Source organism: Delphinus delphis, chromosome 2 (genome assembly GCF_949987515.2).
Source record: "Delphinus delphis chromosome 2, mDelDel1.2, whole genome shotgun sequence".
Lineage (NCBI taxonomy): Eukaryota > Metazoa > Chordata > Mammalia > Artiodactyla > Delphinidae > Delphinus > Delphinus delphis.
The window spans coordinates 158,476,052-158,502,701 of record NC_082684.1 but is presented as its reverse complement, the minus strand read 5'-3'; the positions used below and the strand labels follow the sequence as shown (position 1 = coordinate 158,502,701).

Here is a 26,650-nt window from a genome sequence, read left to right as displayed (position 1 = left end):
CCGGTCTATTAAGCAAGGAGGAAGGAGTGAAGAAGGAGCGGAGAGAAAGAATCTTGGGGCGTGCTTTTTTAGGGTACACTCACACGCACACGCAGACGCACACACACACAGTTCTGTCCACGGGAGAGGAATTCCGAAACTGTTGAGACGAGGATTGTAAATGCAGGGCTCCTCTTCTCGTCTAGCCGCGCACTGCCCCGGAAGGTAATCCTCTGCGGCTAGGTCACCAGCGGGGGTGCTACGGGTGCCGCGAGGGGGCGAGCGCGCACCCTCTCTCATCAACGCGAGGCGCGCCTGCGGCTCCCGCAGTAGCCCAGCATCTCCTGAGACTGCTGCCTTGGACCCGTGCTTTCTCCTTTCCTCCCCCTTCCTAAAGGAGTACCCATCCCTTCGCCCCACGCCTGGGAGTAGGTAACTCGGCGCGGGCCAATCAAGTGCAGGGTCTCTTTGGCGGGGGAGGGAGGGAGCACACCTGGAGCATGCCGGCAGCGGAGCGCGTCTCCACGGCTGTGAACCCAGCTCGCGTCCCGCGAGGCGCGGAAAGGAGGGCAGGTTCAGAGGCAAACCAGGAAACGGGGTGGAAGAGCTGGGCTACTCGGGGTACAGAAAGTAGGAAACATCAGTGAAATGTTAGCGTGAGTGCAGTGGTGGAGGCATCTGCAAAGGGAGGCATGGCCCCGCTTCTCTGGTGGGGGAGGGTTGTGAGAGAGAGGGAACGAGCCTGTCTGTACGGTCCTGGGGAGTTGGACTTTGGAGGTGAATAGAGGAGGTAGATTTGAGAGAACAGAGGAAAGGAGAGGTGTCGCCTTTGAGCGTCAAGTTCATTTATTCTAGTCTCTCAAAAGTAGCAGCTTGCAAAAACACAGCCAGATCGTGTCCGTATCCATTCCATGCTGGATTCACAAGACTGTAAGGAATGCTAGTCGAATTTGTTATACCATTCTTTTTCCCTCTTCTTCGTCCGTCCCCTATCACCCTATCGTCTGTTTTCCCTATTCCTTTCGTAAGGGCGTATCAGATGGCGGTCAGAAAGTAGAGTACCGAAAAAGTTCGCTTTTATTTATTTCTTTAAATGAATGAAAAGAGAAATGATTAGGTGCTGAGAAACGCCTTTTAAACCTAGCCTTGCTTCGTACAGTTACGTGCCTTGGGCTTGTCCCAGGCACCTTTGCCTAAGGGCGCACATTTCGGATAGCTCCTTAAAATTGCACATTCTTACTGGCTTATCTTAAGTCGTTTTAAATTAGAAAGAGGTGAGAACCCCACCGATTACAAGCCTCTTTAGAAAGGTATTCATTCGTATAATTACAGGATTCTCTGCCCATTAGGCGTTAGAACCCCGCCCCCACACACACCGGGAATATGCGTTTCCTGTTTTGTTTTGCTCAAAAAGTGTTCCTAAGTGGTTTAATTGGGAGCAGAGCTTTTAAACATACATTGTCAAAGCGGAGGTAAATGAAGTTTGCCGTTGCAGAGTATGTTGGGGCAGGGGCGGCGGTAGTGGGTCGGTAGCACTTCTGAGATCCACGATTACGCAATCCTTTCTGTTTTGATGGGGGAAAGAAGCAATATTCCATAGATGCTGGGAGAATGGTGCCAGGCTGCCAGATCTAAGAGAGACTTGATACCGGATGGAGTGGTCACTCAAATATTTGTTTTTGATGTGACCTAGAAATAAACAAGTTGCAGCTGAAGGCAATGTTAGCACTGATGGGGTTAATTTGGGTAAGGTATTTTCTGTTGAAGATAGGAATTAATAGATGTATAGGAGAAAGTAGAAACTGGGAACGTAGTCAGTCTGGGAGGAAGCCCAGGAAACTTGCGTGTAGAGGTTGAGGTGAGAATTGCAGTTATTTGTAAAGAAGCAGCTAAGTCTGTAAACTTAAATATAGACACTACAGGGAAGGGATTTGATGCAGATGTCTTTTATTCAGGCTATATACTTTAGAAGTGCTGACATTTTAGTATTACTCACAGCTGATTTTAAGTAACTTGTTACACATTTAACCAGCATCGAATAAATTGATATTACAAACAGACACTCCAGTATTTTGAATGGGTACAGCTAAATTCGCTTTCTTTTTTTTTTTTTTTTTTTTTGCGGTACGCGGGCCTCTCACTGCTGTGGCCTCTCCTGCTGCGGAGCACAGGCTCCGGACACACAGGCTCAGCGGCCATGGCTCACGGGCCCAGCCGCTCCGCGGCATGCGGGATCTTCCCAGACCGGGGTATGAACCCGTGTCCCCTGCATCGGCAGGTGGACTGTCAACCACTGCGCCACCATGGAAGCCCCGCTTTCATTATTTATTATCCACCATGTTTACCTTTTCTTCATTTAGCCATCAACTGTTTATATTAATCAAGTTTCTTCAATGAAACCTTTACAACAGTGGAAATAGTTGCTTTTTCTCGTGAGGGCCGAAAAATATCTGTAACCAAAGTGATAGGGGGTAATTGAGCAATTCCAAATTAAATAATGAAGAAACATTTCCTTCTCTGAATCCATAATATAATTAATATTATAGATTAGTGTTTCCAACTGCCTGTTGGTTTTCTCCCCTTGGGATATCTTACCGACATCTCAAACTCAGTGTTTCCAAGTTTGAACACTGCACCACCCCTTTCTCCCAGTTTTCTTTAAGATCATCTCCTTCTTGGAATTAGCTTTGGAAACCCCTTCCCCAGAAACTGTTTTAGGAAAAGTAAAAAAGTCTCATCTGCAGGGAATTAAATCTGCTTGCTCCTGGTCCACCCTCGTCCAAACCTGTTATCTCTTTCCTGGGCAATTATGAAGAGGTTCTTTACTGGTCTTGTTACTCTGTAGCTGTAACCAGTTAACTTTTCCAAGGGGTAATTACAATCAGTTCACTCTTGCTCAACCAGAACTAAAGGTAATGATTGTAAATCACTTGGTTAATGATCATAAATCACCAAGTATAATTTCAGTAAAATGTCAGTCCCTCCCTGCCCATCCAACCCCTACACCTACAAGAAAAGAAAAGAAAGAAGAAAGCTTTCAGTGGCTTTGCATCATTGACAAAGTAACTGCAGGAAGTTATGTGAGGTTAATTGTCAACAAAGAAAAGCTCACTTAAAGTTAATCCATTTGATGTACCATAGATGGTACAAAAGAAGACTGATCAAAATATTATCTTTAAAAAAACTAAAATTTTTGAAGCTTTATGATTTTAACCAAGATTATGAAATATAACAAAACTAATGGTACTTGGTTCATTATAAATCAAGTGGCTTTTCTGTGTAATTTTTCTGAAAGAATGTAGAATAGCATTTTAGACATGCCTGTTAACAACACAATCGTTATTTTTTGCAAAAATTGATCTCCCACTTAATTTCTTTCAAGTTGCCTTGTTGATTTCTCTACTCAATTATTAAACTGTTCCAACTGCCTGACCTTCATTTGTCAATCAGAAGTTTTGGCTTACGATTTGAGCTCCTACATCTTTGGTTGAGTATAGATGGTGTTTACAATACTCAGCTGTTAGCTGGGAGAGATTAACCAATGTGTGATTTCTCGCTCTGATTTTTGCTTCACTTTGCAAGCTCAGCAAGCTGCAGGGACTCGGGTATCGCAATACGTGAATGATGAGAGCCTGGGCGCAAACCCTACAGCCTGACTTTTGCGGTTCTCAGTTTAACTTCTTGAATCTTACTCCCACTTAACTTTAATCCAGCTGTTGTTCCTAATACTCAAATACACAAGTTTGTGAAAATGTGATCTTTTATCTTCCTCCCTTCAGTGGAGAATTGTAAGTGCTAAACCCAAGAGGAACGTGCCTAGCAGCAGGAGTTTGTGGCCTGCTGGTTAAGGTTGTTGAGTGCTTTGTTTGCCAGCAAATTTGGGGGAAAGGGGCGGGCATCCAGCCGAATCTGTGTAAGCCTTTGGAAATGTGTTTGTTAATATCATCCATTATATGTGGGGTTTGTTTGGTTTTGTTTGTTTGTTTTGGAGGGCATAGGGAGGGAAAAGTTGAGAGCCTCAGGGCTTGCCAAACTCTCCTGTGATTTCTCAACCCTTCCCCCAGTTAGTATCTCTGCTTTTGTTCATGTGGTTCCTTCTACTCAGAATGCTTGCCCTGCCTTTTTGGTCTCTAAATCATATCTTAGTATCAAACTACCTTTTAATAGTAGCTTTTTAAAAGTCTTTTCTATTTTCCCTGCCTCCCAAGTGGATGTGATTTGTGCCTCATTTAAAAAACCCTGGTATTGCATTATCTTTCTAGCAGGCATTTGCCCTTCTGGTTATTTACATATAAGGTCCCCAGGGCAGGAATAGTGGTCACTTTGCACTTGCTGTATACTTGAACTTTTGAACTGCCCACGCTCACAAAGCTAGTTAGACGCTGCTGCCCGACACTGTACAGGAATTCAAAGAATCCTGTGACATTTTCCTTCACTGGAGTTTTTTGTGCCCTGGAAAAATCACACATCTGACACATCATAGACCTTCTGACACATCATAGACCTTCTCTGCTCAAACCAAAGTAGGTTAAAACAGATTATGTGAATTAGAACACTCAGCGTTATGTACATGGGGGTTTTTGTGGGGTTTTTACGTATAACATACACCTATTAGCAAAATGTAGATGACCTTAAGTTCTAGCTAACGAAGTGGATAACATTTTTTTTTTTTTTCTTTTGCTGTACGCGGGCCTCTCACTGTTGTGGCCTCTCCCGTTGCAGAGCACAGGCTCCGGACGCGCAGGCTCAGCGGCCATGGCTCACGAGCCCAGCCGCTCCGCGGCATGTGGGATCTTCCCGGACCAGGGCACGAACCCGTGTCCCCTTTATTGGCAGGCGGACTCTCAACCACTGCGCCACCAGGGAAGCCCAAATTAAATTTTACTTTTAAATCTCGAAATAGCATGGGGTTGGCTTAGGAAAGCTGTGTCACAGTGGTGTTGGAGACAAGCATGCAGCCGGGCGTGGAGAGCTGTGTGGTCTCTGAAGAGCTGCGCTGGTGACCAGCCCCACACCGCACTATTTAGCTTCTGTTTCTGAAATGGTGCTAAGAATAATGTTCTTTTTCTGTTTCAGTAATACTTTTGACGTGCTTGCACAATTCTGAACATTTTGGGAATCGCGTGGTAAAGAATAGACTTCTGAAATCACTCTTTAATCCCATTTTTGTTTTTAACACAGTTCATAGATTGCCAGAGAATACTGTTCACCCTTGGGGCTGATTGCATTCCAAGTAATTACCCTCGAGAGGCCCAGCCCTGTTAGCCACTCTGTTCTTTCTTTTTTTGTAATTTATGTCTGGAGCTTGTTTTTTGTTTTTCTAGACCTCTAACAGTTTAGCTTAAACATTTTAAAATACAGTCTGTTTGAAACAACTGCTTATAAATAGTTTAGCATTTGCCAACTGAGGGTCGATTTTTGATTACTGGGACTGTTTTGTACTTGAGTTTAGCTAATTTAGATGAAGAGGGGTGGATGGGGAACCATCCTTCAGAATAGGGCTTTTTCACCTTTTTAGCCCACTAACAATCCCTTTGAAAATCTGAGGGCAGCTGTAAAGAGAAACATTAGGGGACCCAGCAGATAACATAAATGCCTTAAAGTGTCGTGTAAATCTGAAGGAACTAGATGCCCCTTTGCCCCTAAAGATACTCACATGGGGGTCGTAGGAGGACCTCTTGTTCGAAATTAGGTGTTACTGACATTTTGTCTCCTGGGAATCCAGATTATGAATCTTTTCATAGAGGAAAGTAGAGGTTATCTTGCTCTGCCTATCTGCTCTTCTGGTGGCACGTGTACCTTTAAGGACTGCAGTTCTCTGCTTTTAAGAAGTTTGTGTCAGACAGGGAGATGAGCTCGGTGCTTTGTGTCTACCTAGAGGGGTGGGATAGGGAGAATGGGAGGGAGACGCAAGAGGGAGGAGATATGGGGATATATGTATGTGTATGGCTGATTCACTTCGTTGTAGAGCAGAGGCTAACACACCATTGTGGAGCAATTATACTCCAATAAAGATGTTAAAAAAAAAAAAGAAGTTTGAGTCGGAACGTCATTTTAAAGGAGGTAGAAATTTTGACTTAATCCGAGTGTTTTGTACCGTTCTGGACAGATTCTATATTGTGCACTAAATGGGGTTGCTTGGTTGCCTGAGAGTTACTTTCTCTTAAATGTCAGAACTAGAAGTGGAGGAAACTTTCCTTCTCTGATGTATATGTTGTTAATAGAAGGGAATGGAAATCTAGAAGATAAAAATCTAGGTGGATAAAGTTCTTTTCTCTGGATGTAGAACACTCAGGTGGAGACGGGTAGCCAGCCGTTTATGTAACTAACCTATGGTTCGTTTTCATCTGGGGCAGCACTCTACTGTGATTGCCTGTAATAATGTCAACTGTTTGTCTGATGTAAACCAATGCCAGTTAAAAGTTTACCTAATAAATTACCGTCTGGGGTACTTTCAAAGGAATAGCTGCCTGTTTTCTTATGCGTATAATTCATATGCTGTCTCTAAGTATGTAAACGTACGTGTAGCTTACTACTTTATTACTTTCATGCCTCTGTTCAACTGTCACCGAATTAAAGAGGCCTTTCCTGATCACTCTGTATAGATTAGCACCCTTCTCCCCCCTTCACTCTGCTTCAGTGAGTGTGAAGATGTACAGGCATTTCTTTCTCTCATCCTCATTAAGTGGGTATTTTTATTTCTTTAGCATACAGTCATCTTTCCTCACCTCAGGCCTCAAATTTCGCTTCTTTGCCAGAGTAATTCCTGAGTTGGCCCACAAAATAATGTGCAAGCAACGGTGTTCATAATGTTTTAATAATACAGCATAAATACGTACTGAGCATCAGACAAAATGCGCACCGAGCGGACAGTAAAATGGTTGCGTGGTTTAGCAACGCAGTGTTGTGGAGTCCAGAGCAGAACTCTGCAAACTGGTCTTCCGGGCTTTGTCAGCCTTTGGACCCAGGGTGACAGTCAATAACCCAACTATCCTACACACTTAGCTGTTGGGAATTTTAAGACTGCAATGGTGGTGGTTGTTAATTGAGATGTAATTCACAGACCATAAAGTTCACCTTCGTGATTATAAAATTCAGATGGTTTTGTGTATTCACAAGATGTGCCACCATCATCACTATTTAGTTCCAGAACATTTTCATCCAAAGGAATGCCATACCCTAGTCCCTCCCTCCCCCAGTCACCTGGGAACCACAAACCTGCTTGCTGTGTTATGGATGTGTCTCTTCTGGGTATTTCATATAAATGGAATCATACAATATTTGGCCTTCTGTGGCTGGCTTCTTTCATTTAGCGTGTTTCCAAGGTTCATCCATGTTGTAGCATGTATCAGTACGTCATTCCTTTTTATGGCTGAATAATTGTCTGTTGTATGGAATCACTACATTTTATTTATTCATCAATTGATAGATATTTAGGTTGTTTCCACTCGAGCTATTATGAATAATACTGCTGTGAACATTTGTGTACAAGTTTTTGTGTGAGCCTGTGTGTCATTTCTCTTGGTTATATACCTATGAGTGAAATTATTGGGTCATATGGGAACTCTGTGGTTAACCTTCTAAGGAACTGCAATATATTAGCAATATATTAGGGTCCTAGTTTCTTCACATCCTCACCAACACTTGTTATTATCTCTTTTATTATAATCATCATAGCGGGAGTGAAGGGGTATCTCATTGTGGTGCTGGTTTACATTTCCCTGATGGCTAATGACGTTGAGCATATTTTCATGTGCTTATTGGCCATTTGTATACACTTCTTTGGAGAAATGTCTGTTCAGATCCTTTGCCTATTTTAAATTAGGCTATTTGTCTTTTAATTATTGTGTTGTAAGAGTTTTTTACATATTTCACATACAAGTCTTCTATCAGATTTGCAAACTTTTTTCCCATTCTGTGGGTTGTCCTTCTACTATCTTGATGGTATCCTTTGAAGCACAAAAGTTTTACACTCTGATGAAATGCAGTTTATCTGTTTTTTCTTCGGTCACTTGAGCTTTAGGTGTCGTATCTAAGAGACAATTGACTAACCCAAGATCATGAAGACTTAAAGTTATGTTTTCTTCACAGAGTTTTATAATTTTCGCTCTTACAATGAGGGCTTTGATCCATTTTGAGTTAATTTTTATAGATGGTATTAGGTAAAGGTTCATTTTTATTCTTATCTATGTGTATATCTAGTCCCAGAACAATTTGTTAAAAAGACTGTTCTTTTCCTCCAAAATTCTCTTGGCCCTCTTGTTGAAAATCAGTTCACTGTACATCTATGGGTTTAATTCTGGACTCTCAATTCTGTCCATCTATATGTAGCCTATGCTTGTGCCAGTACCCACACCATCTTGATTACTGTGGCTTTTTTTTTTTTTTTTTTTTTTGCGGTACGTGGGCCTCTCACTGTTGTGGCCTCTCCCGTTGCGGAGCACAGGCTCCGGACACGCAGGCCCAGCAGCCATGGCTCACGGGCCCAGCCACTCTGCGGCTGTGGGATCTTCCCGGACCAGGGCACGAACCCGCGTCCCCTGCATCGGCAGGCAGATTCTCAACCACTGCGCCACCAGGGAAGCCCTACAGTAAGTTTTGAAATCAGAAAGTGTGAATTTTTTAACTTTGTGCCAAGGTAATTTTGAAATTGAGTTTAACTTAATTAGATAAAGACCAGTAGACGAGGAACTCTTCTTCAGAACAAGCCTAAGCAGGCCCCACACCAACCTGATTCTTAGAAACAGGTTGGCTCTCTAGACTTAGCCAGCCAGTTGCACTCTTTTCCTTCATTCATTTATGTGTCAGTGATTTTAGGGAGTTTTTATAGTAACATAACTGTGAGCAATGTTGAAAGTTGGATAATGTAAACAAAAATCTAGTGTCTGGGAGATAGTTTTGGAAATCATTTCATCCCAAGTGGGAGACATTAAGGTTTTTAACCAGAGCAGGGATAGTAGGGGTAGGACACTTTCAGAAAGTGTTAGAGGTAAATTTCGAGGACTTGCGATGGATGAGTTATGGTTGGTAAAGGAGTTTAGGGATTGGAGGTACTTGTATTTCCAGCTTGCGGATGACGTGTGGGACTAGATATTGATGGCCTGAGTAAAGATACACAGTAGTGTCATCTGGTCTTTCAAGAAGTCCTGCAAGGTTGGAGCAGAGAACAGGATTATGAGAAGGTTTATTTAAGTTTTGTTGGTTGTGTTTTAGGGAAACTTGCTGTTTAATTATCACTTTAGGTCCCAGAAGAAACAGAGCAGACACTTTTCCTTCTAAGATGGTTGGTAAGAGAGTTGTTGTTTGATGGTTTCTATTTTCCCTGGAGCTAAAGTTTGGAGCTGGGGTAGGTTAGGAACTGTGGAACTTCAGGGTAGTGAAGGGTTGGAATAGACACTGAGAAATGTAGATAAAATAGCAAGGAAACAGAAAATAGGAATGAAAAAGACAAGACAGAGGACCGATTCAGGAAGTCCAACAGCTAAGTATTATTTCCTGAAAGAGAGAAGAGAGAAAACAGAGGGGAGGAAATTATCAGTGAAATAGTTGAGGAGGCACAGAATGAAGTTTCCAGATTGAAAGGACCCACTTGAATCCCCTAAAATAACACCAACATCACCGTGAAGATGTAAGTAACTGCAGGTTTCCAGAGAAAGAACACCGGTCACTTGGAAAGGATCTAGAATCAGAGTGACTCCAAATTTCTTAGCAGTAGCCAGTTTGCTTTTTATATATATATATGTGTATAAATTTATTTATTTTATTTATTTTTGGCTGCATTGGGTCTTCGTTGCTGCGCGTGGGCTTTCTCTACTTGCGGTGAGCAGGGGCTACTCTTCGCTATCGTGCGCAGGCCTCTCATTGCAGTGGCTTCCCTTGTTGCGGAGCACGGGCTCCAGGCACGCGGGCTTCAGCAGTTGTGGCTCACGGGCTCTAGAGCGCAGGCTCAGTAGTTGTGGCGCACGGGCTTAGTTGCTCCACGGCATGTGGGATCCTCCTGGACCAGGGCTCAAACCCGTGTCCCATGCACTGGCAGGCGGATTCTTAACCACTGTAGCACCACCAGGGAAGCCCCAGTTTGCTTCTTAGAAGCAAGACCCTGAACAGTGTCTCCAAACTGCTGACAGAAAATGATTTTCAGCTCATAATTGTATATGCAGCCAGATTATCAATCAACTTTGAGGGTAGAAAAAAGATGTTCAGACATTCAGGGTACAGAATTGAGGGAATATGCCAGGAGAAAGTAGTAGCCCATGGCACCCGGGATGGGGCCTGCCCTTTCCTAACAAATCTTGCTTCTAGTTAACTCATTATGTGCAGTTGTTACGTTGACACATTAAAACTTTGAATGGACCACTGAACTGTTCAGTTTTAAATTATTAGAATAGTATATCCATTTCACACACACACACACACACACACACACACACACACACACACACACACACAGACAAAGGGGAGGGAGAAGCAGCCAGCCACCAACTCAAAGTTTCGCTGATAAGCGTTGATAAGGGACAGCAGTTGAGGGGCGGGCGTTGGGAATGGTGTACAATCTTTGTACTGTTTCCCCGTGGAAAGCATTTTAAAGGTGGAGTCAGGAGATCTCAGGCTGTGTCTAAGGGCCAGGTCTATGCATAGCAGGGTGTGGGTCGGTCTCACCAGGACGCTTTCTGTTCTTTCCTGGCGTTTCCGAGGCCTTGCGTTTCCTGTTCCACCTGGGGCAGCTCTCCCCAGTCTTCACGTGAGAAACTCAAGCTTTGATGACACAAGTTTTTCCGCCATTTAAGTACTTTGACCAGTGACCTATGGACAAATGTGTAATTCAGAAAAATTAATGTAGCCTAAACACATCTCATTCTCTTACAGCCTGGGGACTATAAAGTGAAAATGGAGCAACAAGAACCAGCAGATTCTCAAAATACCAAGCAGTCTATTATTTCAGAGGAGGTATACATTGATTTTTACTTCCCTTCTCCTTCGCCATATTAAGCTGAGTTTAAAAGAAATGTATAGACTATTTGCTGTTTCAAATGATTGCTTTTCATTCTTTTTTTATTTTATTTTTTTTTTTTTGCGGTACGTGGGCCTCTCACTGTTGTGGCCTCTCCCGTTATGGAGCACAGGCTCCGGACGCGCAGGCTCAGCGGCCATGGCTCACGGGCCCAGCCGCTCTGCGGCATGTGGGATCCTCCCGGACTGGGTCACGAACCCGTGTCCCCTGCATCAGCAGGCGGACTCTCAACCACTGCGCCTCCAGTGAAGCCCCTGTTTTTCATTCTTTAAGACAGGTTTTAAACACTGTTCCCGCTCCCTTTTTAGGACTCGGGCATTTTGCTCTTGTGTGGGAGCAGTGGTGTATCATTCTTAATTATATGTATTAGCGAAATTGAGGCTGTTTTTAAAGTGAGTTTTGACTGTTGATTTTTAAAATTCTCAATTTTTATTTTTTTCATTTATTTTTTATTGGAGTAGAGTTGATTTACAGTGTTGTGTTAATTTCTGCTTACAGCAAAGCGACTCAGTAATACACATATATACATTCTCTTTTATGTTCTCTTCCAGTATGGTTTATCCCAGGACATTGAATATAGTTACCTGTGCTATACAGTAGGACCTTATTGTTTCAATTTTTATTAAAAGTTTCTCTGGGTAGAAGAATAAATCTTGTGAGTTTTAGGGCTTAGACATTTCATCCCTAGGTATCACATCTTGGTTAGATATTTGTGGTCTCAATATGTGTGTTTAAGAAGAATAAAAACCTAAGTTGTTAGTTGTGGTCTAAATTCCAGAACTAATGTATGTCTTGTGTGTTATCCAGTTTACCTTTTAAAAAGTCTCTTCCTACAGGAACCATTGTAGTGGATAAACTTTAAATCCTTCATCTTTGGAACTCTGAGCTTGACACCTTTCTGGAATTCTTTTTTTTTTTTTAATTTTATTTATTTATTTATGGCTGTGTTGGGTCTTCGTTTCTGTGTGAGGGCTTTCTCTAGTTGCGGCAAGCGGGGGCCACTCTTCTTCGTGGTGCGCGGGCCTCTCACTGTCGCGGCCTCTCTTGTTGCGGAGCACAGGCTCCAGACGCGCAGGCTCAGTAATTGTGGCTCACGGCCTAGTTGCTCCGCGGCATGTGGGATCTTCCCAGACCAGGGCTCGAACCCGTGTCCCCTGCATTGTCAGGCAGATTCTCAACCACTGCGCCACCAGGGAAGCCCTGGAATTCTTTTTGATTTAAAAATCTTTCTGTGTTATCTGTGAACAGATCTGCTGATAATTATTAGGTTGCTGCTGGCGACAAGTGACAGATAGAATAGTAAGAAAAAAGCTACTTACTGCTTTATGTACACAGTGCACCTTTGTGCTCAGTCAGTATAGTCTGTAGGTAAGTTAGTCCTGGTAACCTAACCTTGGCATCCAGGCAAAACGATGCTGGGTGCCCCTCAGACTGGGTGGTAAACCCATGTGTCATGGGAAATGTTGTCATTGGCCGTGGTATCCCTGTATTCAGCTTTGCTGTGTAGTCATTGACAGTCAGATGCCACTGAGTTTTCACATCCTAAACACACACACGTGACTGGCACCCAGATCAGAGGAGAGACGGTTAGGAGCATCCCAAGAAACCCCTCCCTCCCTCCCTCATGCTCCCTTCTAGGTACCCCCGTCCTCCCCTCTCCCAAGAATTTGTCAACTCTCATTTCTTTTCACCTCTTCAGTCCTACCTCCAAAACTCCACAGGACAGCAGGCCCACCATCAGAAAAACAACTTTCAGTTCTTTAGACACAAAGAAAACTTGGACACAAATTTTGGGGAGGGAAGTGTGATCATTGAGAGCCACAAAAAGTTTGAAAGGAAAAATAACTAAATAAAAAACAGCTCAGCTTGAAAGTTTCCCAACTTACTATCTGATCTTTTAGTTAATTTCAGAAGGAAAATGGGTCAAGCTTGAAAGAACAACTTACAGAGATCCTACTGGTAAAACAAGGTAAAGTATTTTTTTCTTCTTTTTGTAAAATGCTGAGGATTTGGGTTCTCAGGGTCTCTATTTAGTGTTTAGCATAAACTTTGATATTTTCCTCACTGTAAACTCTGTCTTAAGTAAAGAATCTAGTTAAGCTGTTTTAACACCATTCTCCCAAGTAGATTAGGGTGAACCTAAACCTTTTGGGCCAAGCCTAATTTAGGCTAATAAAGCAGCAGAATAATTAACAGTACAGGTGACTTCCTTCTATTAAACCAGTTTTTGTCTCTGAATTAGAATTTAGGAGAAATTGCTACTGGGTTTGAGGTAAAACTTACAGGCTTACACCTTGCTTACGGAAATGAAAATTGGGGGGGAAAAAGTTTTGTAAAGCATTTCACACTGTGTACCAGTCGCCATAAAGACGTATGTGGGTGAGGGCCAGGAGGGAGTTCCTGGGGCCTGGCGCCCGCGGTGTCTGAGACTATGCTGAGAAAACTATTTGGGATCAGATTTATGCATGAAAAATGTTCATCATAAATTTAAAAGACAAATAAATTGAAATTCACCTCAACATCTTAAAAATAGAGAAATAATTGTTACAGTGTATTCATTTGTCAAAATCTAAGCAGCCGTCTCCACAGCAGATCACGAAGACAACCCAGCAGTATCAGAAAAGCTAATAAGCTGGTAACAAAATAGGATATTGGATATATGGTTTTTAAACCCTGCCAAATAATGTGTAAGAAAAGGCTAGAAGGAAAACTGTAGCAAAATATTAATGGCAGCTATGTGACTAGCCTTTTTCTTCTATTTTCCAACTTTTCTGTTTAGTAATTCTGTATATTATAAAAGAAAAAAATGTGCTAAACGTTTACATATGAAATACAAAAAAGGAGTAAAACAGAATGAGAAGATAGGAAAATGTAACTAAATTTAGTATCCAGGTTATATGATATAAATTCATTAACATAAAAACTCTATTTGCTAAGTGATCAAATGAGAATAAAGTTTCTTCGTAAGGAAATAAATACATCTATCGTCAGTGTGAAAGTACATGGACTTGCCAGTGATTTAAACAACTTTTGACTATACCTACTAAAGTAGCAAAAAACAGTAATAAGGTTCAATGTTGGAGAGCCATGGGGAACATTAAGATATTCATAGCACTGGTAAACCCAAAGTAAGAAAGCTAAATTTATTAATTCCTCAATTAATAAACAGGAAGGTCCTACTTTCTTACATTATGTAGCTGAAGTGACAGCTTTTAAAATCTAAGAAAGCTTACTTTGGGTAAACCCAAAGTAAGAAAGCTAACTGGTTTAACACACACTACGCCCCATCCACAGAGTGGGAGGGGGTACCTGTTACGTGCAGTGAGCTGGGTGTGGTGAGGCCCGAGACTTGGGGAACACGACAGGTGCACACATACTTACACTTGTGAAAACGTAGCCAGAGCTTAGAGCCTAACCTACCATGACACAGCTTCGTTCTCCTTCCTGTAGAGTTAAGTTTATAACACAAAATAGAGCCCTTAACACTAGTTAGTGTGAAGAGTACGTGTTGGTTGGGGCCCATGTGGCTGTGCACCTGCCCCTGTCCTCTCTTCCTTCCAGCACTTCTTCATCAGGGATGTGCCTCGGAATCACTTGGGGATTTGTTTCCAAATACTCAGGATTCGGTCTCACCTCCGGAGAGTCTGCTTCAGTAGTCGGGAGTGGCCTCAGGTCTCCCAGACTCCACACTGTGTGGCCTGTTTACAGCACGGTCTTCCGCATCCGTCCATACGTAGGGCTGCCCTGCAGCCTCCGGAGAGCGCCTGTGTGAAACATTAACATTGCATACCCGAATGTCAAGCTTTGAAGAATGAATCTCAGTACTTTACAGTACTATTGCATGTACAGAACAGTTAAGTTGCAGCTAGAAAATCCTTTGTTCCATTGTCTCGTTCATGGAAGAGGGTATGGAATTGATTTGGGGAGAGTAAAGATGTGCCGGCTGTGTGCCCCTGTATTGACATTCAGGAGAGAACTGAGCTCCCCCTCTGTCACCCTGCCTACCTCTTGGAGTTGGTTGACTAGAGGGAAGAAAGTAAAACAGGCTTTCCTTATAACAAAGACTAAAAACGGAGTAACTCAACGAGAGTCAGAATTCTAAAGCTACAAGAGGCTTTTAAGACAACAATCAGATGGACGTCTCTCCTCTCTGAGTCCCTCTGAGATGACTGGAGCTCTCGGGGGGCGCTCTCGTTCTACTGTTTCTTATAAATACGTACCTATTTTATGGCTCCATACTGCTTATTTAATTCAGCGTAACCACTATAATGATGCTCCTCTTTTTGCTTCCTTTATTCCTAGTGTGTTGGGGATGGGACCTTCAGTGCTTTTCCCAGCACTGTCTTCTTCAGTCTTTAGGACTCTAACCCTAGGAGGCAGCAGAGAGAACTGGGCCAGAAGGTGTTTCGTCACTTGCGAGTTACTGACTGATCAGAATGGCTTGTTGGTTGGCTTCTTGCTACTAACAGGAATGTGGGCAGCTGTGAGTCATCCTGGTAGTCTGGTTGATTTTCACAGGTTCATTTTTGACATATTTGCACTTCAGAATTTGGGTGCAATACTAAAAGATCTACAGTTTACCGAAAGGTTTTTTTTTTTTTAACCAGATTAAATTCTGACACTTTTTAATAGAAATGTGGCAAGGTCCAAGCCTCCAGGACAACCAGATAAAAAGTACGAGGTTTCCTCCGAGGAGCACCTCTTACCCTCAGTCTTACTGTAGGGAGACAGATGTCAGATATGGGTGCTTTGCTTTCTTTCTCCGGAGCCATCCAGATGTCTTCCTTTTTTTTTTTTGCGGTACGCGGGCCTCTCACTGTTGTGGCCTCTCCCGTTGCGGAGCGCAGGCTCAGCAGCCATGGCTCACGGGCGCAGCCGCTCCGCGGCATGTGGGATCCTCCCGGACCGGGGCACGAACCCGTGTGCCCTGCATCAGCAGGCGGACTCTCAACCACTGCGCCACCAGGGAAGCCCTGTCTTCCTTCTTTTAAACCAAAATTGTTTGCTTCTTTACTCCCATCTCTAACCGCTGCTTTTTTTCTGTTGAAGGGCTAAGAGTGAGGAGGAAATTCCCTCATGCGCCCTTCCCCCTTTAAACAACACGGTCGTTCCAGTAACTGGATTGTCAGTACCGGGTTCCCTGAAACAAATAGCTAGTCAGGAATAAAGCTGTGAGGGGGGACCAGGAGCCGCTCACCCCACTTGTTCTTTTAGGGACCATTTTCCCTTTAGACAGGATCTCACGCATGCAAAGCAGAGTACTTACCTAAATTTATTAATTCCTCAATTAATAAACAGGAAGGTCCTACTTTCTTACATTGTGTAGCTGAGGTGACAGCTTTTAAAATCGAAACTATAAATAAACGTCTCAATGGTTTACATTATGCAGGATATCATTTGGAATTTGCACAGGGGCTGGATTTGCACTGACTGCTTAATCGCCTTTAAAGCTGTGATCGCCCGCTGTGCTGCTCAGGCAAATTTATGATCCATACAGAAGTGTTTTGAGTAAATGATTTGAAAGCTGATTTGAAAGGCAGCTCAAGTGATGAGCAGGCCCTCTGTTTAGATGTAGAGAGTTAGATGTGGGAGGCAGTGGTTTTCTCTGATAATTTTTAGAGGCTGTGGGAAAGCACAGTTGGCTCTTTTTTTGATACAGATCTTTACTGCGTGGTGTTCCTGGCTGCTATCTTTAGCACATTTGCATGCTTTGCATCTGTAAGGTGCTGGTTATACACCCAAAACCTAAGAAGTCTCCTCTTGAGCGCTAATGCTTTTGTTTTTTCTTGTCTGCCTGAACAGAACTTGGGAAACTGTGAAACGGACAACGAGGAAAGGCCAGTCGGCTGATGGTATGAGTGCAAACCTGTTAGAACTCTCCCGAAAGGAAGTCCCACACAGGACTAGGAGACTGGGGGTAGGAGGGTTTTTTACTGTAACCAAGACCTCAGAGCAGGGTTATCTTCAAGTATGATCTTTTATCTTTAACTCTGGTGTTCTATTTTGCAACACTGTAACTAAATCAAGCTTTCTTTATCAATAACTTCCGGTTCCTGTTACCTAAGCTCAGAACAGTGTTTTTGAGGGGAAGATGTCATCATACTTAAGGCCAAACTTAAGTCAGTGTAATTTGAAGCCACATACTGTATCTAGATGTGTTATGACTTCTAGAAATCTTTTGCGTTCTGGTCAGAGGATCTGGGTGAGAGCCTTTCGTTTGGAAAACTTATTTGGCATGACTTGGCGCTTTCTGACTGCTTGCTTTTATAAGTTGATGAGGAAACGACTTAGGAAAAGACTGTTCATTCAGTTCACTTTCCCTTCCAGCCTGGATGCTTTGCCTGCAAAGATCCCAGAAAAAGTCCTGAAAACCACCTCTGGTCTAGGGGAAGTTGGGCAATAAGTCTTCCTTGTTTTTCCCTTTTTTCCATTTTGTTCTGTGTTCTGTTTTTCCTGGAAGTGGAGCAGCTGCCGCAGCTGCTGTGTTTTCCTACTGGGAAAGCGAGAGGAGCCGATGGTCCCCCTGGGCAGTTGTGTTTTCCAGAATCCAGTGGTTTTTGGTTTTGGTTTGGTTTGAAGCCCAAGTAAACTTGGGAGAAAGGGTCTTTTATCCTAAAACAATGAAGTTCAGTCTAGTTAGCATATACGACAAACGTTGGAACTTATTTGATTTATTGCTTAAAGGAAATCGAAGAGCACAGAGATCAATGTAACTTCGGCAGCGGCCTGGCTGCAGCAGGGCGAGAAATGATGTCTGTAGCGGTTCGTGTAGACCAAAATTTGTCCTGGACCCTGGGCTAAATGTTTTACTTCTAGTTTCAATTTTATTTTAAAGAAATTGTGGCAATAAAAACAAGCTTTTTATAAAAAGAAAAATTAAATAATACGGAAGTGTGATTATTTTTTCCTTGCTTTTTTTTAATGAGAATAACTTCCAAAGTTAACTGCCAGTATTGTAGCTTAAATTAACTTCCTATTGCTAATGGCAGATACAAGACAGATTTCAGCTGCAGCATTTCTTAAAATGTGGGCTTTTATCAATAGTTAGATTGCTGTAAACAAATTCCTGGCGTTCCTGACCTTTCATTGGGGTTTCCTGGTTTTATTTCCTGCTGGCAGGTGTGGCGGTCATCCCCGTGCTGCAAAGAACCCTTCACTATGAATGCATCATTCTGGTGAAGCAGTTCCGACCCCCGATGGGGGGCTACTGCCTAGAATTCCCTGCCGGTGAGTAACTGAACACTGGGGAATAGAATGGCCCCTCAGGGACTGTTGGACTGGGCCAGGGCAGAGCCTGAGAACGGCAGAGCTTAGACATTGAACACCTTTTCATCTGTCCATGCGGTTTTAAGTAAAACAAAACCACTTCTGCAGTGAGGCACCTCCAGGCCACACTCCAGTGATCCTGTAATCCGTAGCGGTATCACAGCTCACCTTTCCAGGCCACCTGCCCTCCTCTTTGCAGCGTTCTTTCTAGCCTCTTTTGAGTCATTGGCTTTTCCTAATTTGTCAAGGTATTTCGTTTTCTATCACTAATGATCTGCCTCTGGCAAATTTACAGTAATAACTAGGCCTGGCTCTTAACTCCAGAAACTGTGAATGGGGAAGAACCATGATCCTCCTGTATGTATACAGGCCAAGGAAATCATCTTAATTTCAACTAGAATATTTTTTCAGTTGTACAGGAAGTATCTAGAATGCAGTGCATCCTTATAGCACTTAATTGGCTTGTTCCCATCTGAAGAGGTTAGATCTCAGTTATCATTAGTGGTTTAAGTTCTGTATTTTCAAAGTCCATCCCATAGTAACACATAAGTAACAGCTTTATGTTCTTTCTCACTTCCTTGCCATTTCACTGAAGAAATTAATAACTTTAAAAGTAATTGAGGGCTTCCCTGGTGGTCCAGTGGTTAAGACTCTGAGCTTCCACTGCAGGGGGCACAGGTTCAATCCCTGGTCGGGAAACTAAGATCCCACATGCCGCTTGATGTGGCCCAAAAAAACAACAGAAAAGTAATTGAATAGCCCATGTTTCACTTTTTCTTTGCATCCTGTAAATTCCTTTCAGGAGAAAGGATCTGCGATGCTGCTGGCCTCCTCCCACTCGGCCCGTTTACTCCCTCCTCACAATGAACTAGTGTTACCCACAGTCCCCTCCCCCCTGCTTCCCTCCTTTCCGATCTTCTCCCTCCCAGGTGACGTTTATCCTAGCATTGCATTCCAGAGCCCTCCATATGGCCCTGAGGGAGGAAGGCAAGATGGGAAACACTGTCCCCAACTCGCATGTGAGGAAACAAAAAAAAGCACAGGCTTCCTGTGCTGTAGTCACATGACTAGTCTAAAACCGGGGCCAGTTGGCCACCACCAAGCCACTTACCCGCCCAGGAGATCCGTGCTGTACAACAAGCTTGATGCTGAGATGCTCACAAAAACATCTAGGTCTAAACACGAGGAACAGAACCTACTAAATCTGCCCAGGGGTGTTCTTTTGTCTTTAGTTTTTCTATAAAAGATCAAAACCGGAATCAGTTTTATCTGCACGCCCACTTCTCCCAAACCTCTTGCTTGATTGTTCACACGTAGCTCGGCAACTTGTGTGTTAGAAGAAGGGGGCTCCCTGTCCCACCTCTCACATGACTGGGACTTGCAGGTCTCATCGATGACAACGAAAGCCCAGAAGCAGCTGCTCTTCGGGAGCTCGAGGAAGAAACTGGCTACAAGGGCGACGTTGCTGAATGTTCCCCAGGTTCGTGCTGCTTCCCATGCGTGTGCTTGGGGACAAACTCTTGAAAATTAGCCAAGCAGTTGATTGTTCTGGATGTGAACGGGACGATTCTTTGGGTGTTCTTTATGGTCAGGGATTTATTTATTAGCTAATTCACTGAAGAGAAATCCTTGATGAGGGCTGGTCACCTGAGAGTGAACCTCCCTGCCCCATGAGAGCACGGCTGAGCAAAAAGGGCTGAAGTTGGAGAAGAATTATGAGATTAGGGTGCCTTTCGGGGTTCCCACATTCTAAGCTTTATTTCGTACTCATCTCGTCCGTATGCCGCGCTCCTCACTAGAAGACTTTCTTGATGTGGTGAAAGGATATTACCGCATCTAACCCCTCAGATTTACCAAAATTTCCTCAGGAACTCTGGGGAAAATATGAGTACTAACTACACATGTGTTCTGCAGACCTACAGCGTGTATACTAAGGGAATAGGAGAAACCAGTTCCCCTGCGTAACTTCTACATAAACTATGAGTTACAAGCCCACTCTTCCTCCAAAGACATTTAAGTGATGAAACGAATGACACCTGACTAGTGTCTGGAAAGGTGATCTGCTGCTTCTCTCCCCAGCTGTCTGTATGGATCCAGGTTTGTCAAACTGTACCACACATATGGTAACCGTAACTATCAATGGAGACGATGCTGAAAACGTAAGGCCTAAGCCAAAGCCAGGTAAGCACGTGTTGGCTGCGTTTACAGTGGTTGCGTTGTATTAAATTTCTTTTAACTTGCTGCTAGTTTGATTTTTGTTAATAGAATAATGGTCTTTCAGAGATGCTTCATTGGTACTCTTGGCTATTTTCCTAATCTTATGTATTTCAGCATTTTTCTCTTAGCACTTCATTGATTTTTGTGCTTTCTTTATATAAAATGTGCAATTACACATTTCCATACCTTCTATATGGAGTTTATTCCCGCTTAGTAATAAGGACTACAGGCCTTAAATCATAAACAGTGAAAATCTTCGAAATCACTCTGATTTCTGTCTCCATCAATATTGTAAGAATGGCAGAAGTGCTACAGCACAGCACCATGTTAACTGTTTTTGTTGAGTTCCATATTTAGTGAAGCTTTGGGGAAATTCTTTGCTCCACGTTTCTTAGCAAGTTTGGATTCAGAGGCTTTAATGCCTCTGTCGGTTCCATGTGCTCTCGCAGCCCCACTAAAAGGTGGTGGTGACACAGACACCACCGTAAATCATGTGTTGGAGTGGAGGTCTTCCATTTCCCGTCCCTTTTAGTTGTTCCCAGTGTTCAGTTTCCCACTGCAGCTAATTTTAAATGCTCAGTTTTCAAACTAGCGAATATAACATGCTGATGAAGAGTTTGGCAGTTCCTCAGAGAGTTAAACATGGAATTAGCAGGTGACCCAGCAATTCCACTCCTAGGTAAATACCCAGAAGAACTGAAAGCAGGGCCTCAAACAGATAATTGGACACCAATGTTCATTCAGCATCATTCACAATACCCAAAAGGTGCAACAACCCAAGTGTCCATTAACAGATGGATAAACAAAATGTGGCCTATTCTTACAATGGAATATGATTCAGCCATAAAGCAACGAGGCATGCTGATACATGAAGCTTGAAAACATCTTGCTCAGTGAAATTAAGCCAGACACAGGAGGGCAGATGTGTGATTCCACAAATGTGAGATACCTAAAATCGCTACATTCATAGAGACAGAAGGTAGAATAGAGGTCACCGAGGATAGGGAATTCTTGTTCAGCGGGTACCACCTTTCTGTTTTGGATGATGAAAAAGTTCTGGAGATGCGTAGTGCTGCTGATTGCACAACAATGTGACTGTATTTAATGCCACTGAATTTGTACCTTCAAAAATGGTTGAATTGGTAAATTTTATGTTATGTATATTTTAACAAAGTTTAAAAATACATATATGCATATCACAGAATATGCTTTAAACTTGGCCATTAAAACATTTGATTTGGAGAACAATAACTTTGTACTGTTGGAATTGTTTTACCACGTGTATAAACTAAATTAGTAGAGACCCAGGTTTCTGTTAAATTCTTATAGCCTTTTTGATAACGTCTTGCACAAAAGCCTTGCAGCGTTTGACCATTCCGGGCCTTGCTGAGATGTCCCCCTTCTGTTTGTTTTCAGGAGATGGAGGTACGTGTCCCGCTCGGGGGCTGGCCTTGAGTGCCGTGTGGTGCAGCGGGAGCGGCCATGGCATTGTGAGTTGCTCAGTTGGGCTCGCCTGGTGTCCGGCTTTATTTTCACTTGCACTTTGTTTGTTTAGAATTTGTGGAAGTGATTTCCTTACCAAAGAATGACCTGCTGAAGAGAATTGATGGTAAGCATTCTTGATCACCCCACTTTCTCTGTTTTCCCCATCCCCACCAACGGGGTACTGAATATAATTCTATTTCTTCCTCATTAAACTCAAATACCTAGAAACTGTTATAAGACTGCAGTTGACCTACATAATAAGTTTCCTTTCCAGGTGGCACAGAGTTTGAAAATAAGAGCAAAACATTCCATGTCAAGTGAAAGCTTTCATTAGGGGCTTTTTTAATTCTACAGAACAGTCAAGATATAGGCCTGCTGATTAGCCAAAACTATTCTATACCTTCAATCTTTAACCCCTGCCATGCAAAGGTATAGTAAATAATCTCTTAACTGATCCTCAAATATGCCAGTATGTTGGACGGTTCTTTGTGTGGGGTCTAAGTTAAAGATTTTAACAAATGTTTAGGCATCTAATATATACGCAGTGTGATAAGCTGATATAATGAACTAACTAGCAGCGTGCCCCTTAGTAAACTACTTGTCATGTAGCTACATGTGGTTCCCAGTCAGCCCGTCTCATAGGACTTTGTAAAAATTAGTAAGGTTCCATGGACCGATGTCCTCCAGTAACCCTACACAAGGAGATACTGCAAAAGACGTGGCAGGGCCTTCAGGGGCTCCTCTGCCAGCTGGGTTCGTCTCCAGTCACTCATGACAAAGAAGTGGGTGATCTCCTAATTTGAATACTCTTAAGTTTTTATTTCAAAAATTAACTTGAAGCATTGTTTGACCTGAAGCTTTGGGAGCAGTCTCTTCCTTCCTCCCGTGAGTACCAGTGGCGTACAGTTTTATTTCTGACGTCTGTGTTTGAAAAGTCAAGGGGATCTTTCAAAAACTGCTGGGATTTCAGGTTCCCAGACAGACAGCCTCCATCCCTACGTTACCTTTTTATAGACCAGACCTAAGGTAGAAACCACCTTAGGATCCCAGGGTCAGAGTTAGAAGTGCTCGTCGTGAGGAGATGCAGTGATTTGAGGTGTTTACTCGGGGAGAGCCACGGCCACCCGTCACAGCACAACTCTGAGGCCAACAGGCCTGGCTGGATTGAGGCTCAGTCAACCGTGTGTTAGTTACAGCTCAGAACAGGCTCCTAGCTCTTCTCATTAAACGGGAACAGTAGGACAGCCCCTACCTCTGAGGAGGCAGGAGTAAAATTAAATGGGATAACGGTGACACACAAATGCTTGAAGGTTATGTGCTATTGTTTTTATTTTTTGTATTAGAAAAATGTCCTTTTAAAAAAAATTCCTTCCTTCTCCTTTCCAGTAACTTCCCTTCCAGCCTTAAAAGAGGGGCGAAAATAGGGAGGTAGAAGGATCTATATATATAGGAAGAGGGAGGGGCAAAGAAACAGTGTTCCTGGCTTTACTAGCATCACAATATAGTAATCAAATTATTTATTCCACACGTACCATTTGAGGAGTAGGAAGGCACGTGGAATTCAGTTTTCTATGAAGAATAGCTTTTAGCACTCGCCCAGCACCTGCTGGCACAGATGAGCAGGACAGAACCCTGTCTTTGAGGGTCAAACCGACTCTGAGCTTGTTCCTAAACAAGTGGCTGGGAAACAAGGGGCAGATTGGAAATCTGGGGGCCTCCACCTGAGTAAAACAGAAGTTCTCACGAAAGGCCCTTGTGGTCAGATTCAGAGACCTCATCCAGTCCATCCGAGCACACAGCTGAACTTGCACATGGAACCTGTGTGTCCCTGACAGTGGAGAGGATGGATGAATCATCACTGTGTAGTTCAGCGCAACAAAGCCCTGTAGTGAGCAATCTATGAAGTAACAGTTGGATCTATAAACTTAAAGCTTTGCTGTTTAAAACACAGAATCATCACCTGGTATATGTGCTCTTCTGTCTTTAACTTTTTCTTGTTCTTAATCTCATGCTGGAAACGTAGTCCTGCTTTTACATCCTTTATTCTTCTGCTAGAGTAAGATCCTTGAAGGCAGGAAACGTCTTGTTCATCACTATACCACCAGCATCTAGCACAGGAACTGGCACATAGTAGCCGCTCAGTAAACACTGATTGGCTGATAAGGGGTATTATCCGTTATCAACTTCATTATCTGACTTGTATTCTTCACCTCCTCTAGATCTGGTAGCTAATGAACATCTGACAGTGGACGCCAGAGTCTATTCCTACGCTCTGGCGCTGAAACATGCAAACACGAAGCCGCTTGAAGAGCCCTTCCTGAAGTTTTAAGGCCAAAGGACAGTCGCCTTGTTTCTGTAACCAGGACACAGGCCTCCTTCATTAAGACTTTGTATTCAGCTTAGTTTCAATGGAGATTTGAAATTAGTTTTTTCATAAAATAAAAGCACAGAATGCATGTGGTGGTATGGAATTGTAATTACAGGTAGATTATAGACTTCATTTAAATGCTAGACTCCACAGCTAATATTAAAGAACAACAACATAAATGCAGGTAATGTTTAATCCAGCTTTTAAAAAAGAAAGCTCAGCTGTTAACTTTTCTACTCTAATCCAGGAGATACGGTATTTTCATAGGAAAATAGCCCTGAATTCCAATTAGGTCAACGCTTCCAAACCCCACTGAAAAATATGTAGTGAGGTATGCAAACAACCGTTTACGGCATTAGAGTTTTTTTAACAGACAGACCTATATAGGGACTTTCTTGGCCTCTCCTAATTATCTGCTATATGGAATTAATCTGCATAGCACAGGATATAAAAGAGAATAACATTCGTGATAAGCAAATGTTTCCAGTTAGCTAGTGTCCTTATAGCCATCTAACTACTGGAGGGTGACCAGCTCTTATGTAATGAAAAACGATCGATTCATTCACGTACCAAGGTTCAGAGGCTAATGAAAATACAGGGCCCTTCCCTCAAGCACGTGTATATACTTCAGAATCTCTTTTCCTATCCTTACCTCAAAAAGTACTTGAAGTTTCTAAAAACCAAGCCCATAGTAATAAGATTTATATGGTTTGGGGCACTGTCTTCGTGTTAAACCGTGAGTATAGCCAGCACAGTTAGCAAGGACCAGAAACCCAATACAAGCTTCTTTAAAGGAAAATATGGATTGTTTCCAGCTCATGCTGTGCCCAAACTTCCCCTGCCCCCAATCCTCAAGGTCCACCGATGTCACCGGCCATTTTCTTACCTCTTGAGCTTGGCTGTTGTGTGGACTTCTGTAGCCTCAGGGGCTCCAGGATTACTGCCTCTTTGGTGTAGAGGTCTCTGGATGGTTCTCATTGGCTACCCCTAAGTCATGTTTCCAGCCCTGGACCAGGGGTTAGCCAGGCCCCTCAGAGCCAGATAAGATCAGGGGACTAATGCCAACAAGTACAAGTACAAGTACAGTCTGCTTGTCTGCAGGTTCACTGACTTCCCTAGAGATATTTTTATGAGCAAAAATAGATCTTTATATTGTACTTCCTAAAAAGAATGGAAAGAATCATGCAACTAGAGAACTGTATAGATGAAGTCTACTCTCCCTGTGAATACTATGAAAATTTAGCCCCAACTAGTTGCTCTAATAGTAGCCTTCCCCTGTGCCTCTTAAATCCTTATTTTTAATCATGGGCATCATGATTCTCCAGGGACTGTAATCCTCTTCCCTGAGCACCCAAGGCCCTCGTTACTGCTCTTCATCAAAATCAAGAGACGCCAAAGCATACAGAGAATGCACAGGCTCAAGCACACAGAACTAGTCTCCAAACAGCCTCCAACTCTTGCAAAACCACTCCCCATGCCAACTGATAAAGCTACACAATGCTGATGGAGGACAGAGATTTGTAACCCCTGCCTGTCCTTTCTGCCTTCTTCTTTTCCTGAGTGCAGTTCAGAAATGACACCTAAATCCTAGAACATCGCCTAATGCAGTTTATGTTCTCTGCAAATATCAAAGGTTATGCTTTGGAAATTCGGTCAGTTTGAGAACTGGCAGTCTGGATGCTTTCACTGGCTGGCCCTATTAGTGTATCAGTATTTAAACGTTGAAGGTTTATTAGTGCTTTTTTGAAGGTTTATTATTAAAAGCTGTATGTCCACCTTCTTTGGGGAAAAAGAGCTGTAACACTGGGTTGTATTTCCATGGTAACAGTGGTCTGAGGCCCTCAGGAGATGCTCTCCAGTGGACATGGCGACTCTCCTGCCTGCCTGTATTTCCTCTGCCTTCCTCCTGAAGTTAGTTGGCTTTGTGATCCTAAGCTAAATAAGATACACGTCCTGCACTAAGAAAGTAAACAACGATAGAAAACCATATGAATGAGAAGGACTTCTTTGAAAAATTATGTTTGATCTTTTTGGGCAATAAAGCACATACTTTGAAAAATGAATTAGGGAATTCCCTGGCGGTTTAGTGGTTAGGACTCTGCTTTCACTACGAAGGATTCCTGGTCGGGGAGCTAAGATCCCATAAGCCATGCAGCACAGCGCCCCCCCCCCCCCAAAAAAAGAGTCATTTATAAAGAACTGTGCTATAGCAAATGGAGGCTGGGATATTGTGACCATTTTTTTTTCTGGTCTTTCCAAATGTTAGTCACAAAACTGAGCACCCTTTTGTTGGCCACTCACTGTCCCTCAATATTTTTAGGATT

The 26,650-nt window shown here is 43.0% G+C and overlaps 1 protein-coding gene across 6 annotated transcripts; it reads left to right on the top strand.

Moving 5' to 3' along the window:
- The first annotated feature begins 90 nt into the window (after nucleotides 1–90).
- NUDT5 (nudix hydrolase 5) lies at nucleotides 91–26,617 on the top strand. 6 transcript variants are annotated; one of them, XM_060006053.1, is made up of 10 exons: nucleotides 8,609–9,607; nucleotides 10,846–10,926; nucleotides 12,892–12,959; nucleotides 16,793–16,842; nucleotides 18,110–18,217; nucleotides 19,641–19,736; nucleotides 20,336–20,437; nucleotides 21,890–21,898; nucleotides 22,029–22,082; nucleotides 24,178–26,617. In XM_060006053.1, exons 2-10 carry the CDS (start codon nucleotides 10,867–10,869, stop codon nucleotides 24,285–24,287), a joined length of 657 nt encoding a protein of 218 aa, XP_059862036.1. In that variant the 5' UTR covers nucleotides 8,609–9,607; nucleotides 10,846–10,866; the 3' UTR covers nucleotides 24,288–26,617. The 6 variants fall into 6 exon arrangements, with proteins under 6 accessions (XP_059862034.1, XP_059862032.1, XP_059862031.1 ...); XM_060006051.1 differs by lacking the exon at nucleotides 8,609–9,607 and adding an exon at nucleotides 91–204 and having other exon boundaries at nucleotides 21,890–22,082; XM_060006049.1 differs by lacking the exon at nucleotides 8,609–9,607 and adding an exon at nucleotides 261–407 and having other exon boundaries at nucleotides 21,890–22,082.
- Nucleotides 26,618–26,650: the final 33 nt, after the last annotated feature.

Excerpts from the sequence above, each read along its gene's own strand:
- NUDT5 (XM_060006051.1), top strand. The coding sequence starts at position 10,867 with ATGGAGCAACAAGAACCAGCAGATTCTCAAAATACCAAGCAGTCTATT. Across the intron at positions 10,927-12,891 it reads AGTCTATTATTTCAGAGGAG|TTAATTTCAGAAGGAAAATG; the intron begins GTATACATTGAT and ends CTGATCTTTTAG. Across the intron at positions 18,218-19,640 it reads CTGCCTAGAATTCCCTGCCG|GTCTCATCGATGACAACGAA; the intron begins GTGAGTAACTGA and ends TGGGACTTGCAG.